Below are 13,232 nucleotides of genomic sequence, written 5' to 3'. Positions count from 1 at the left end.
TTACTAATGTGGCTTGCCGGGCGTGCAGGGGGCTAGTTCTTTTTATTACGCATGAGCAAGACTCTGTCCCCGAGGCAGAAACGTAGCAGCCTGCCTGCTAGTTAATTGATCTCATTTGCTGAGGCAGAAATGTAGCAGCCTGCCTGCCTAGTAACATGCCTGTAACTCTTTGAGAATCGAAAAAACACCCAATTAAATAGTATCATTTTACTGAAAATTGTTTGCTTTGAAATTAAAGAAAATAGCTTTTGTAAAAAAACCAGCCCCACATTTTGTTAATGTTGCTGTTGATGCTTTATTGATCTCATTCCCTGAGGCAGATGTGTAGCAGCCTGCCAGCTTAGTAACATTGTTAATGTTCCTATTGTTAGTTAATTGTTCCCATTCTGTAAAACCTTTAAGGCCCCTACCTTGCCAGAGTGAGGTAAAGCCTTATAAATGACAGTAAGGGAATCAGCTAGGCAGATCTATGTGCTTTCTCACTTTTTTCCTGTGCCAAAGTGGCACAGTGAGGTTAGATTACAGCTCAGGATTTATTATACTTACTCATTTAAAAAAAAAGACTTTGAGGGCAAATAATACATTTACCAAGCAGTAAATAAAATGTCAGGAAAATCAGAACCAAATGCTTCCCAAAGTATCCAGCCAGGTCCAGGACAATGATTAGCGAAATGGTATGACTTTCATGTGTGAAAGTCTGAGCAATTTAAAACTACATTCTGTTCTTTCTTTCTTTGCTGTTTGGTGTTCTGTAATGTAATTTAAATGCAGGCTATTAGTTACCAAGTGTTTTGTAACCTAACTTCAATGTATTTAGGAAATGCTGAATAGTTATTCGTGACTTTTTTCTGTATTGTAGTTTAAATAACTTACCAAAACAATTGAAACTGGAGATTATAGTGTATTGTTTTGACAAAATTTTCAGGATATGTAATTTTTTTGGCACAGAATCCCCCCCCGGAGTACCACATCTATAATTATGCATTCCATGATACAGTAGTTTCATAATAACTTTATAATATCAACCAGAACTCATAAGTTATACATTGTGTGATGATTCAGGCAACATGTATGATTTTCACACGCTTGACTTTTTTCAATTTAATTTTGTATGACTGAATCAATGAAAACAAACTGTGGAAAGGAAATAGGGTCTAAGCAACAATCTTTCATGGTGATTGAGGTTTATATGCACCACTTGGTGGGTCTGCTGTGTACATCTACACTGTAAAATCATTTTGTCTTTCTTCATTGTAATGTTAATGTTAATCTGTATATTTCATTCGCTCTGGCCCATTACATTTTTACCCAGCACTGGGGCTTCACCTGATACTTTGTTGCAATATTTCACTAACTTTTAACTAGTCTGAATTGTCACCCCTGGCTCATTGACTGTTACGCTGAAACTGTTTTGTTTATCTACAAAACAGATACAGTTTGTGTAATAGCTGTCAAAGTTTCCTCCTCCTTCTTTCCCTATTGTGTCACAACACTGACACAGAGGAAACTCCTTTAGGGGTTTGAGGGTGGCTTTGTTTCCATGCTCATTCAATACTTGACCGTCTTTTTGCAGGGACTCCTTACAAGACATCAGTGGTATAAAAATTTTCATTCCCTCCAGACATGGGTGGCAATTGAACCAGTAACCTAGCAATAAATGGAACTGTATCCTATGATCAGTCACTTGAGTCACTTATTTTACCCCAAATGTATTGTAAACATTTAGTGTGTATTCAGAGTTGAGGGAAATGGAGAGTGGACAGAACATCTCCCTATCTGCCACCAACTCACTTAAAATATATTAAAATGTTCTTGCAAATTGCACAACCGACAGAACAGCTAGCCAGAGGACAGGACATATTATTATAAGCATGTGTTGTTAGTTTGTATGAAATAACTTATAGCATAGATCTGTTTCTGTGGGGATAGCAGGATTAGCTGGTTTCCCTTGTCTGGTTTGCTTTGAGTTTGAGACATTACAGCTGTTCTCCTGCTTATTGTCAAGGCAATTAAAAAAAAAAGCAACAAAATACTGAGCAGAGTAACTTTCATTTTTAAAAATTTAATGAGAATTCCTGTCTTGTTTTGTTTCATGCCTTTGTGCATCTGTTCAGAGTGATGTGCTGGAAGTGACATTGAATCCTTTTGTTCATTGGAGACTAATATGGAATTGTGAAAAGGATACTATTAGTAAACTCTCCAACCTCTCAGACTGCAAGATTAATTAGTCATTAAGTAGGCTTTTCATTGGTTGTACTGGTTGATTCAACACGACAGGCTTTTCTTAAAAGCATGTATCATAACACCCTATTGAAATGTAACCTACATCTTGGGTAGGAATGGGCCTCAGTGGCAAAGTTTATATTAAAAACTTGCCCAAATTTAAAAGTGCTCAGATCTAGGGTGTTGGTTTGGACCTATATCTAATGTAAAGGGAAAATAAAAAATTGCCTTGTATTTCCTGTGCTGTATCTTAATGTGAAGAACCCTTCTATCACTTGAGAAACTTCCCTGTTCCTGGGATCCAATATAGAAAACTGTATTGGGTACTGATAGCTTATGCCTCAAGTTTATTTCATGTTTCTTTTTTACTATTTTAACTGTTTTGCAAGTGCATTGTAATTAACCCCATCCTTTTAAAATAATTGTTAACCAATGTTACCTTTCTATGGTGCATATGGACATGTTGAAAAATAGACTTCCTTTTTATGAAGAGCATATTCAACAGCAATTACAAAATATTATATAAATTGGTCTTTCTGTTCTTCTGGACAATGTATTTGCATAGACATGCATGTAAAGCAGTCCATTTGGTTACTTATTTGTCTTGATGCGTTGCTTTTTTTAGATTTTTCTTAACACTTCAAGGTAATTAAACCTTTCTTCCTTCCTTTCTTAACAGAGGAAGAGCTCAGGAAGCTCAGAGAAGAAACAAACGCCGAAACCTTAAAACAAGAACTAGAAAAAGAACGTCAGAGGAGATTGGAACTAGAACAAAAGGTCAATGAAGTACTTAAAACAAGGTAAGAGAAATCACTGCATAAAGTATAGCTCAAGTGTCAGCTGAACTATCTGGGTGGCACTGAGTGAAGAGTTACAGAGAAACATTAAAAAACTCATGTTTGTTTATTCACCCAGGGTTTCACTAGAGAGAGTAGGGAAGTCAGAATTGATGGATTAAAAAGTTCAGAAGGGACCATTGTGGTTATCTAATCTGATCTCATGCATAACACAGGCCATTGAACTTTCCTGAATTAATTCTTTTGAATTAGAACATGTTTTTTTTAGAAAAACATCCAGTCTTGATTTCAAAATTTCCAGTGATGGAGAATCCACCGCAACCGTTGGAATAAGTTGGTGAACTGTTTCACTTGTTAATAATCCTTCCACCCACACACACACAAACCCCCTCTTTTTTTCTCTTTTTTTAAATGCCTTGTTTCCAGTCTGAATTTGTCTATCTTCAGCTTCTAGCCACTGGATCTTGTTATGCCTTTATCTGTTAATTTGAAAGAGAGTTCTTTAATCTTCTATTCTCCATGTAGGTACTTACAGACTGATTAAGTTGCTCCTTAAATGTCTTTTCAGGAGCTCAATCTGTTCAGCCTGAGTCTTTCAGTATAAGACACTTTTCCCCAATCCTTTAATCATTTTCATGGCTCTTCTCTGAACCCTTTCCAATTTATCAATATTCTTCTTGAGTTGTGGATATTGAAGCTGGACACAGTGCCAAATACAGATGTAATGTAAGCCCCACTACTACTCAAAATTCTCCTGTTTATGCTTGCAAAGATTGCATTAGTCCTTTTGTCCACAGAGTTGCACTGGAAGCTCGTGTTCAGCTGATGATCTAACATGATCCCTGTCACAGCCCTGGTTGAGCTCCTGCTACTGGACACTCACCAGAATGCTGTAGTTGGACCCACATGCTGGGCTTATGTAATTTTTAAGTTTCCCTTGGTCTGGGTAGGCTCCAGCACTGTCTCTGGTCTAGCCTCTCTGGCACACATCTTGTATGCCAAACTGTCTGATACCCCTTTTGGAAGTGGAGCCCCGAGGCCCAGCTACCCTAAGCCCCCAGGGCCAGTACTGACAGCCCAAGAAACTCCAGTACACTGCTCAAGTACACTCCTTCCCAGAGCTTCATCCTGTAGACACTCATACGTAGTTTACGCCTTTGGGAATATGTGATAGAATCATAGAATATAAGGGTTGGAAGGGACCCCAGAAGGTCATCTAGTCCAACCCCCTGCTCGAAGCAGGACCAATTCCCAGTTAAATCATCCCAGCCAGGGCTTTGTCAAGCCTGACCTTAAAAACCTCTAAGGAAGGAGATTCTACCACCTCCCTAGGTAACGCATTCCAGTGTTTCACCACCCTCTTAGTGAAAAAGTTTTTCCTAATATCCAATCTAAACCTCCCCCACTGCAGCTTGAGACCATTACTCCTCGTTCTGTCATCTGATACCATTGAGAACAGTCTAGAGCCATCCTCTTTGGAACCCCCTTTCAGGTAGTTGAAAGCAGCTATCAAATCCCCCCTCATTCTTCTCTTCTGCAGGCTAAACAATCCCAGCTCCCTCAGCCTCTCCTCATAACTCATGTGTTCCAGACCCCTAATCATTTTTGTTGCCCTTCGCTGGACTCTCTCCAATTTATCCACATCCTTCTTGAAGTGTGGGGCCCAAAACTGGACACAGTACTCCAGATGAGGCCTCACCAATGTCGAATAGAGGGGAACGATCACGTCCCTCGATCTGCTCGCTATGCCCCTACTTATACATCCCAAAATGCCATTGGCCTTCTTGGCAACAAGGGCACACTGCTGACTCATATCCAGCTTCTCGTCCACTGTCACCCCTAGGTCCTTTTCCGCAGAACTGCTGCCTAGCCATTCGGTCCCTAGTCTGTAGCTGTGCATTGGGTTCTTCCGTCCTAAGTGCAGGACCCTGCACTTATCCTTATTGAACCTCATCAGATTTCTTTTGGCCCAATCCTCCAATTTGTCTAGGTCCTTCTGTATCCTATCCCTCCCCTCCAGCGTATCTACCACTCCTCCCAGTTTAGATTAGTGTCTTTTCAGTGTTCCAGGTCTTGTTTATGCCTTCTCCTTGTAACATGGAGTCAGCTCTCACTCTTGTAGCCAGTTTCCTTCTCGTTCTCCCTCTGTAAAATGGCTGTTGCCTTCCTTCCTTCCTTCCTTCTGTGACTTCCAGCCCCCTTTATCAGGCGATATTCTGTTCAGCCTCAAACCCCCAGTCAGGCAATCAGTTGTCTGGATTCCAGCCCATCTTGGGTGGACTGGTTCTTCTTGATGATAGCCAGCTCATTGAACTAGGGTTCCTCCATTTAAATAGAAGACCACTGTAATCCTTGTGTTACCACCCATTGGAATTTCAGATCAAGATGGAGGTAAAAAGGCAGAGAAGGCACAGACCAGCCTTATAATCAAAATGGGGTTTGTAGTTTGATATAGATACATAGTCCATAATATCAAACAGAATTCAAAAGTTGCACATGGATTCTCCAAATTGTCAGAACCCCCAAGTTTGTTCCTGTTTCACCAGTTCTGCCCTCTGTTCTGTTTGTGAGGCATGCAGATGTGTGTAAGACAAAAAAGACAACAGCACTGAGAAAGTTTCCATGTTTATGCTCATGTAAGCTCAGTCTTTATTTTAAGGTGCCTTCCACTTGAGTGAATTAAGTGTCTTTTATTTCTTTTTGATCAGTTACACGTAACACAAAGTGTATTTTAAAACACCTTAAATGATTTTCATGCACAGACACAAACGATTTTCTCGCTTACAAATGTGAACAGCCAAACAAAACCAAAACTAATCAAGCTGTAGAGTAGGAAGAAGAAGATTGCTTCCATTTTTAAATAGTTAGGAGGTACTCAGATACTACAGTTTTGTTGGGTCCTGTAAGTACCCCAAGACGAATACAGATGTTGCAACTACAATTCAGTGAAGGCAAGAAAAGGGATGCTTAAGAGGACCATCTTGTCAAAAACCTGGCTTCTTTCTTCTGTTTCTCTCTATTGTTCTTGATTTTGAAGCTGTGGTGCCCACACCAACATACAGTATTTGGGAAGGAACTGTTTGAGAACATGAGGGCACCCAGATAGAGGCTTTTTTGTAGGGTTGTCCTTGGACTGCCCAGTCTTTGGTACAGCAGCTGCAGCTTGCAGTGCTTTGCCAGTGGAATGATGCATAACTGATCTGCCAGGTTAGCAAATGAGAGACCAGGACCCACATCACAGATTCTTTTGGCTCTTTTGGATGACAGTGCATAACACTCGTCTGCGAAACATCCAGTTGGCTGCACTTCTTGTTTTATTTATTTTTAATCTGCCTGAGATAGTGATAGGTTGCATGTACAGTACTACTCTTGAGAATGTTTTTATCTGTTGTGAAACCTTTTAACATCCCAGGAACATCTGTTCATCCTAAAAACACATGGACCAGTATTGTTTTGTTGACAGGATCTCCTGTGTGAGTCCTGTTTCTGTTGGCAAAGAACCTACAAGCATAGGATGTTAGCTACATAAAGTATGCTAGATGTTTACAAGTATGGGAGTGTTTGGTGGGCAGGGAGAAAGGGAAGTCAGTGTATTTTTTGTAAATCTTTAATCATTCCTCTGAAGTAAATTTAACATGAAAATAATGTTGGGTGTATTCAAACAAGAGGAGTGAAATCCAGAATATATGTAGCTGTTGTGTTAACTCACCTATTGCTGTACGTAAGATTACTCCAAGTTCAGAAACCTTTACTTTGCATGGGCACAATTTGGATGACACTTTTCCTGCCCCAGTTTGAGAAGAATAGTGTCATTGTCTACCTACACCCTTTTAAAATAAATATATTTCAAGGGTTGGAGGACACTTATAGCCTAACCCTGAACGTGTTTGCAGTAAGAAATGCAGGGCTAGAATCTCTGCTTCTCTGAGCTTCTGTAGCAGTCATCAGGAGGCCAGTTATGTCACCAGTGAAGTGCTGATGTTAGAATCCTGGCATTTTGGAGACCACCTCTGTGTTCTGTCCACATCATGATGCACTTTGTGGCAAAGTACACTTAATTTAATTTCAAAGTACCTCAGTATGGTTAGAATGGGTATACAGTGGCTCCAAGCTTTTAAAAAAAAATTTTTCCTCCAAAAATTGTAATGATATTGTCATGTCATGCAACTTCCAAAAAAACACTTGGGTTTGCGTAACACTTTGAGAATGTTGGAGTAAATGACCAGCATGTCTGGTGTCAGGTTTCCTTTTTAATTTATGCATCATGCATGCAGCTATAAAACTCATGCTTACTAATATCTTGATGTTGTTGCAGGGTGTTTCTATGGTTCAGAACTGAGTGGAAGCATGTGACCCTGTACGTTGCCACTGTGTAATATTACATGTTATTTGCTACTTATGAACAGCTATAAATGACATTTCATGCTTTCCTAATTGCAATATGCTTAAGCACAAATGAACCCATTTAAAAAAAAATCTGCATTTCTATTGGGTACAGTGGCCTTTTTATCAATTTAGTCAGTCCTTGCGTTCAAGTGCAGATAATTTGAGGTTGAGTAAGCATATGACTTACTGTAATCTTAATGCTAGTACCCCTTAGAGTTAGCCCTTCCTCTCTCCCCATTTTTCTGGGTGGGAGTTCCTAGTTGCAGTAGAACTGATGTGATTTTTTGAATTTGGATTTGGAGTGGATTTACGAAGCTTGTACCATGCTGCCCAGCTCCAGGTGGTGTGGGAGTTGTGGGGACAGTGATTAAGCCAGTGTGCCCCAGGATTTCCCTGGCTGAAGGAGGAGCTCAGGAGCTGCGGAGAAGAGAGGATGTCTCCAACCCAGCCTGTTTACTCAATGTGTCCTAGTTCTAGTACTTGGTCCACTATTTTACAAGTGCACAAGCCTGAAACAAAGGAGTTCATGGCTTCTCCCTATGAATCTGTCTGAAGCAATTCATTACAGTCCCTGTGCCACCCCACCCCCGCAGATGCAACTAAAGCTGCCATGGACTATCATCTCATAACCTGATTCTGAGCGGTCAGGCTGTGGGCAGAGGTGAGTGGCAAGCAGATGTTAGCTTAGTCATCTCAAGAAATTACCACCCAAGGTTGCATTAATCTTATTCAGATTGGCATTCAGAACTAATTTTAAATCATAAGTTAAAATCCTTTCTCCTTGCGAGAAATATGTGACAAAAAATGTCACTGTGCTGCTCGTGGTATTGTATTTCAAATAAGACTCAAAGCTGAGGACCTGACTGCTTATGGCCATTGGTTCCTGCGGCACTTTTGTGTACGTCTTTGTAAGAATGCAGGTGTGAACCCCTGTGTCCTGGCAGAATACTTGCTTGAATAATTATATCCTGCCTACCTAAACCTGATATTTCAGGGTCAGTAGGAGAAGTTGCTGGTGGCATTATTAATATATATTGCTTTACAGATTAAAAAAGACATTGTGCTACAGAGAGTTTACAATCTAAATGCCTGATTTTGCAAACACCATCATGTGTAGTGCAACATGAGCGGGCCTGTAATGAAGCTGACGGAACAGGAAGTAAAACAGAGTGGGGTAGGGAAAGAGAGCTGAGGGAGAAAATGAGTTGTATAGCAAGTGACTAAAGCTTAAACATAAATAGAGCAAGACTAGAGAAGTAGATAATACATGTGCAGAAGTCATAATTAAGCAATAAGACTAAATTAATGAATTTTCAGAAGGGGTTTGAAGGAGAGTTAAAATGCTTGATGCTGAAAAAGGAATGCCATGCAGCATGGAAAAGGCCCAGGGAGGAAGTAGGAGGCACATCACTGTCTTTCATTTTTTAAATTGTAATTTTAGCAGTCTGCATTTCAGAAAGTGAATTATTCCTCAATATTGAATCTGTAAAAGTTCTGTGGGAATTGTTCAGGATAGAGGAGGTTTGTAAAGTATTAGAATATATAAAGATGTTTGGAACTGAGATCTAAATTACCTGCCCCTCCTTCAGTTGTTCTCTATGTTCAGTTCTGTTTCTGAATAGTGTCATGTTGCTGAGTTCTTTGCATTTCGTATTCACAGACAAATAATTGTGTCTCTTTGCCCTTCCCTATGGTCAGATAGGTAGTGACATAACTTGGCTGTCTGAAGATCAGTTAGTTGGCAAGACCCAGAAACTTTCAGTTCTGTGGTATTGGATCTAATCCTTGTAAATCAATTTTGCAATTTAATTAGGTTGTGCATAACAGAGGCTTGTGAAGCATTGCCTCACATCCTTTTTTTATTGTAGTCACTTAGCTCACTAAGACATTGAATTCAAATTGCATTCTGGACATCTTTGGTGGAGAGAGCTGCCTGGCTTTCCTCATGCTTAATCTCCACAATGGCTTGCCCACATTATATCTGGTGTTCCTCCCCTGGCTGTAGTGGGGTTTAATCCACGTTGGAGGATGTTATGATTTGCATAGGTTTATCTTGTGGTGCACCACTTTAGGATGGAAGGGAGCTTCCTCCCCATGCAACAATAGGGTCTGGGCCTTTGGGAGATCTGTTAACCTTTAATTGCTGCTAGCTGACCGACTGATGCATCATGTCTTTGAGGGGCCATGTTCTACCTGTTACAGGATCCTTCCTCTTCCCTGGTGCTGTATATGCTGCAGCCTGCAGTGATCAGCAGCTAGGGGTGAACGCTGCTCCTGTACAGATAAGCAGCATAGCATCAGGCTAGTTGCACTTCTGAGCCCCACAGCCTATCCGGTGGAATTCTGCCTTGTATGCATGATTCCTGTAGTTAGAGGAAGGTTCATCTGCAGTTTGCTGACCTAGGTAGGATTTGGCTCTTAGTGTTTATGGAGAAAAATACACTTGAGAGCACCTATATCATAAAACTTTGAGAATGCGTTTATGTGACTTATCATACCTTTGCTTCAAGCAGTAGGTTTGGAAATCATGTAAGTTCATGTTAAAGAAGCTCTTATTATATCCTACACGGTCAGAGTAACTTCTCCAGTGGAGCAGTTTAGTTGCATGGTATCAGAGCCATGCTGTATGGATTGGAAGATGCCTGAAGGTCACAGTTTTATCGAAGAGCATCCTAGCAGCAGCTGGCTATGGATCGAAATAGAGTTGCTGAGAATTAGTGTAAAAATAACAACAAAATGGAAAACTAGGTATGGGAACAGACATGTATATGCATCTAAATATATTGTGATAACATTTGAATATAAATGTACCAAAGTTAACTTTTCAAACTGGCAGGATATTGGACTTGAAGGACCTTTGATCTCATCTGTTATGACCAATCATGTTTGCTGTAGGCATTTCAGGTATCTATCACCTCAGCTCTCCTGGTATGTTCAATATACAGAAATGTTGAGCTTTTGCATAACCTGTATTTTCCCACTAGTGAAATAATGATTAACTTAACTACAGCAAGTTTTAAAAGTAATTTCATCATAAGTTGATATCTGTGCACTCTGTATTGTTGTATAGGAATTTAAACAATACCATATTTAAAGAAACTCTTTGTCTTATTCTTAATTTAGTGAAAATAAGTAGCTGGTGGCTCTAGTAGTAATGATGGCATAATTAAATCTTTTGGAGTATTGTTCTAGAACTGTGCTTCTCAATCCCCCACCCAGTCAGCAGTATTGGAAGGAAGCATGGTCAGGAAATCCTGATGCATGTTGGGAACATCAGTTCTGGATCATTGTACTGTACATGCAACACGTGTACAGAGATATCTTGGAATGAACTGTAGAATGGCTGGCTGTAGAGCTAAAGGAAGGAGGAATTGAATAGTCAGGGAAGAGGGGCATGCTTTAGCCTTTCGCTGTAAACGTATTCTGTTTTCACAGATTCTAAAAATCTGTGAAAATAAATCTACAGTGAATATTTTACTTCCCCGTTGGCTACCAGCACAGCTTGCACTGCAATGGAAACAAACCTAACTCCTCCTCCTGCCTCCCTCCTCCCACGCTCTTGTGCTGCCTCGGCCATGGAAACAGACAGTGACAGCACTTCTCCCATTCCCCAGCAGAGGCAGTTCTGCAGCATGAAAATATGCATCTGGTTCATTCATGGGAAATTATAAGCATGAAATACTCTGATTCTACAGGAATTCATCTCTTCTTTTTGCTTTTTTTCTTTATAGAACAGAAGAGCTGCCTACAACACAGCAACCCGCAAAACCACCGACACAAGTCAATGGAACAGGTAGTTTTGACTAAGTCAGTACTAGTTATTTAATTCACTTATCAGTTTTTATTCACACGAGCTCTTCTCTCAAAACTGATCTGCAAGATGATACTGGAACATTTCTGTACTAGCTGTTGGTTCTTTATTCAGGCTTTTGGAAAGCTACATATGAAGATTATGTGGATATACTCTTCTGTTCACACAGCCATGGTTTAACTTAACAAACCTAAGTTTACAGGATGAAAGGAAAGAGTGCTCTGTGTCACTCTTGATTTCCTTTGAAGTTAAATGAGAATGCTGGTGTTAAAATGTTCTTTAGTATTTGACATTAAGTAGAATGTTTGTTTGTCCTCTTCTAAAAGCAAAGATGAACATATGTACATCAGAACAGCCATCTAGCCCAGAATCCTGTCTTCTGACAGTGGCAAATACCAGGTGCTTCAGAGGGAATGAACAGAACAGGTGATCATCAAGTGATCCATCCCGTCACCTGTTCCCAGGCAAACAGAGACTAGGAACACATTTTGGCATTTTGGGATGTATAAGTAGGGGCACAGCGAGCAGATCGAGGGACGTGATCGTTCCCCTCTATTCGACATTGGTGAGGCCTCATCTGGAGTACTGTGTCCAGTTTTGGGCCCCACACTTCAAGAAGGATGTGGATAAATTGGAGAGAGTCCAGCGAAGGGCAACAAAAATGATTAGGGGTCTGGAACACATGAGTTATGAGGAGAGGCTGAGGGAGCTGGGATTGTTTAGCCTGCAGAAGAGAAGAATGAGGGGGGATTTGATAGCTGCTTTCAACTACCTGAAAGTGGGTTCCAAAGAGGATGGCTCTAGACTGTTCTCAATGGTATCAGATGACAGAACGAGGAGTAATGGTCTCAAGCTGCAGTGGGGGAGGTTTAGATTGGATATTAGGAAAAACTTTTTCACTAAGAGGGTGGTGAAACACTGGAATGCGTTACCTAGGGAGGTGGTAGAATCTCCTTCCTTAGAGGTTTTTAAGGTCAGGCTTGACAAAGCCCTGGCTGGGATGATTTAACTGGGAATTGGTCCTGCTTCGAGCAGGGGGTTGGACTAGATGACCTTCTGGGGTCCCTTCCAACCCTTATATTCTATGATTCTATGAACACTTCAGAACATGGTTTTGCATCCCTGCCCATCCTGGCTAATAGTAATTGATGGACCTGTCCTCCATGAACTTACCTAGTTATTTTTGGAACCCTGTTATAGTCTTAGCCTTCACAACATCCTCTGGCAAAGAGTTCCACAGGTTGACTGTGCGTTGTGTGAAGAAATACTTCCTTTTGTTTGTTTTAAACCTGCTGCCTACTAATTTCATTTGGTGACTCCTAGTTCTTGTGTTATGAGGAGTAAATAACACATCCTTATTTACTTTTTCCACACTACACAATATTTTATAGACCTCTGTCATTCGTCTCATTTCCAAACTGAAAAGTCCCAGTCTTATTAATCTCTCCTCATAAGGAAGCTGTTCCATACCCCTAATCATTTTTGCCCTTTTCTGTACCTTTTCCAATTCCAGTATATCTTTTTTGAGATGCAGCGACAACATCTGCATGCAGTATTCAAGATGTGGGTGTACCATTGATTTATATAGAGGCAATATGGTATTTTCTGTCTTATCTGTCTCTTTCCTAATGATTGCAAACATTCTGTTAGCTTTTTTGCCTGCCGCTGCACATTGAGTGGATGTTTTCAGAGAACTATCCATAATGACTCCAAGATCTCTTGAGTGGTAACAGCTGATTTAGACCCCATCATTTACATGTGTAGTTGGGATTATGTTTTCCAATGTGCGTTACTTTGCATTTCTCAGCATTGAATTTCATGTGCCATTTTGTTGCCCAGTCACCCAGTTTTGTGAGATCCCTTTGAAACTCTTTGCAGTCTGCTTGGGAGTTAACTATCTTGAGTAGTTTTGTATCATCTGCAAATTTGGCCACCTCACTGTTTATCCCTTTTTCCAGATCATTTATGAATATGTTGAACAGTACTGGTCGCAGTCCTTGGGGGACACCACCATT

At 40.4% G+C, this 13,232-nt stretch overlaps 1 protein-coding gene across 2 annotated transcripts in view; it reads left to right on the top strand.

Annotated features, from left to right (window-relative positions):
* GRAMD4 (GRAM domain containing 4) overlaps nt 1–13,232 on the top strand; it is a 142,174-nt gene that overhangs the window by 100,881 nt on the left and 28,061 nt on the right. For both annotated transcript variants that reach the window (XM_048836252.2, XM_048836255.2), the window contains exons 4-5: nt 2,903–3,023; nt 11,138–11,199. In XM_048836252.2, the coding sequence (XP_048692209.1) occupies nt 2,903–3,023; nt 11,138–11,199 (183 nt within the window). The remainder of the gene's footprint in view (nt 1–2,902; nt 3,024–11,137; nt 11,200–13,232) is intronic.

Source organism: Caretta caretta, chromosome 1 (genome assembly GCF_965140235.1).
Source record: "Caretta caretta isolate rCarCar2 chromosome 1, rCarCar1.hap1, whole genome shotgun sequence".
In the NCBI taxonomy this organism is placed as follows: domain Eukaryota; kingdom Metazoa; phylum Chordata; order Testudines; family Cheloniidae; genus Caretta; species Caretta caretta.
This window is presented reverse-complemented; position numbering and strand designations above follow the sequence as displayed.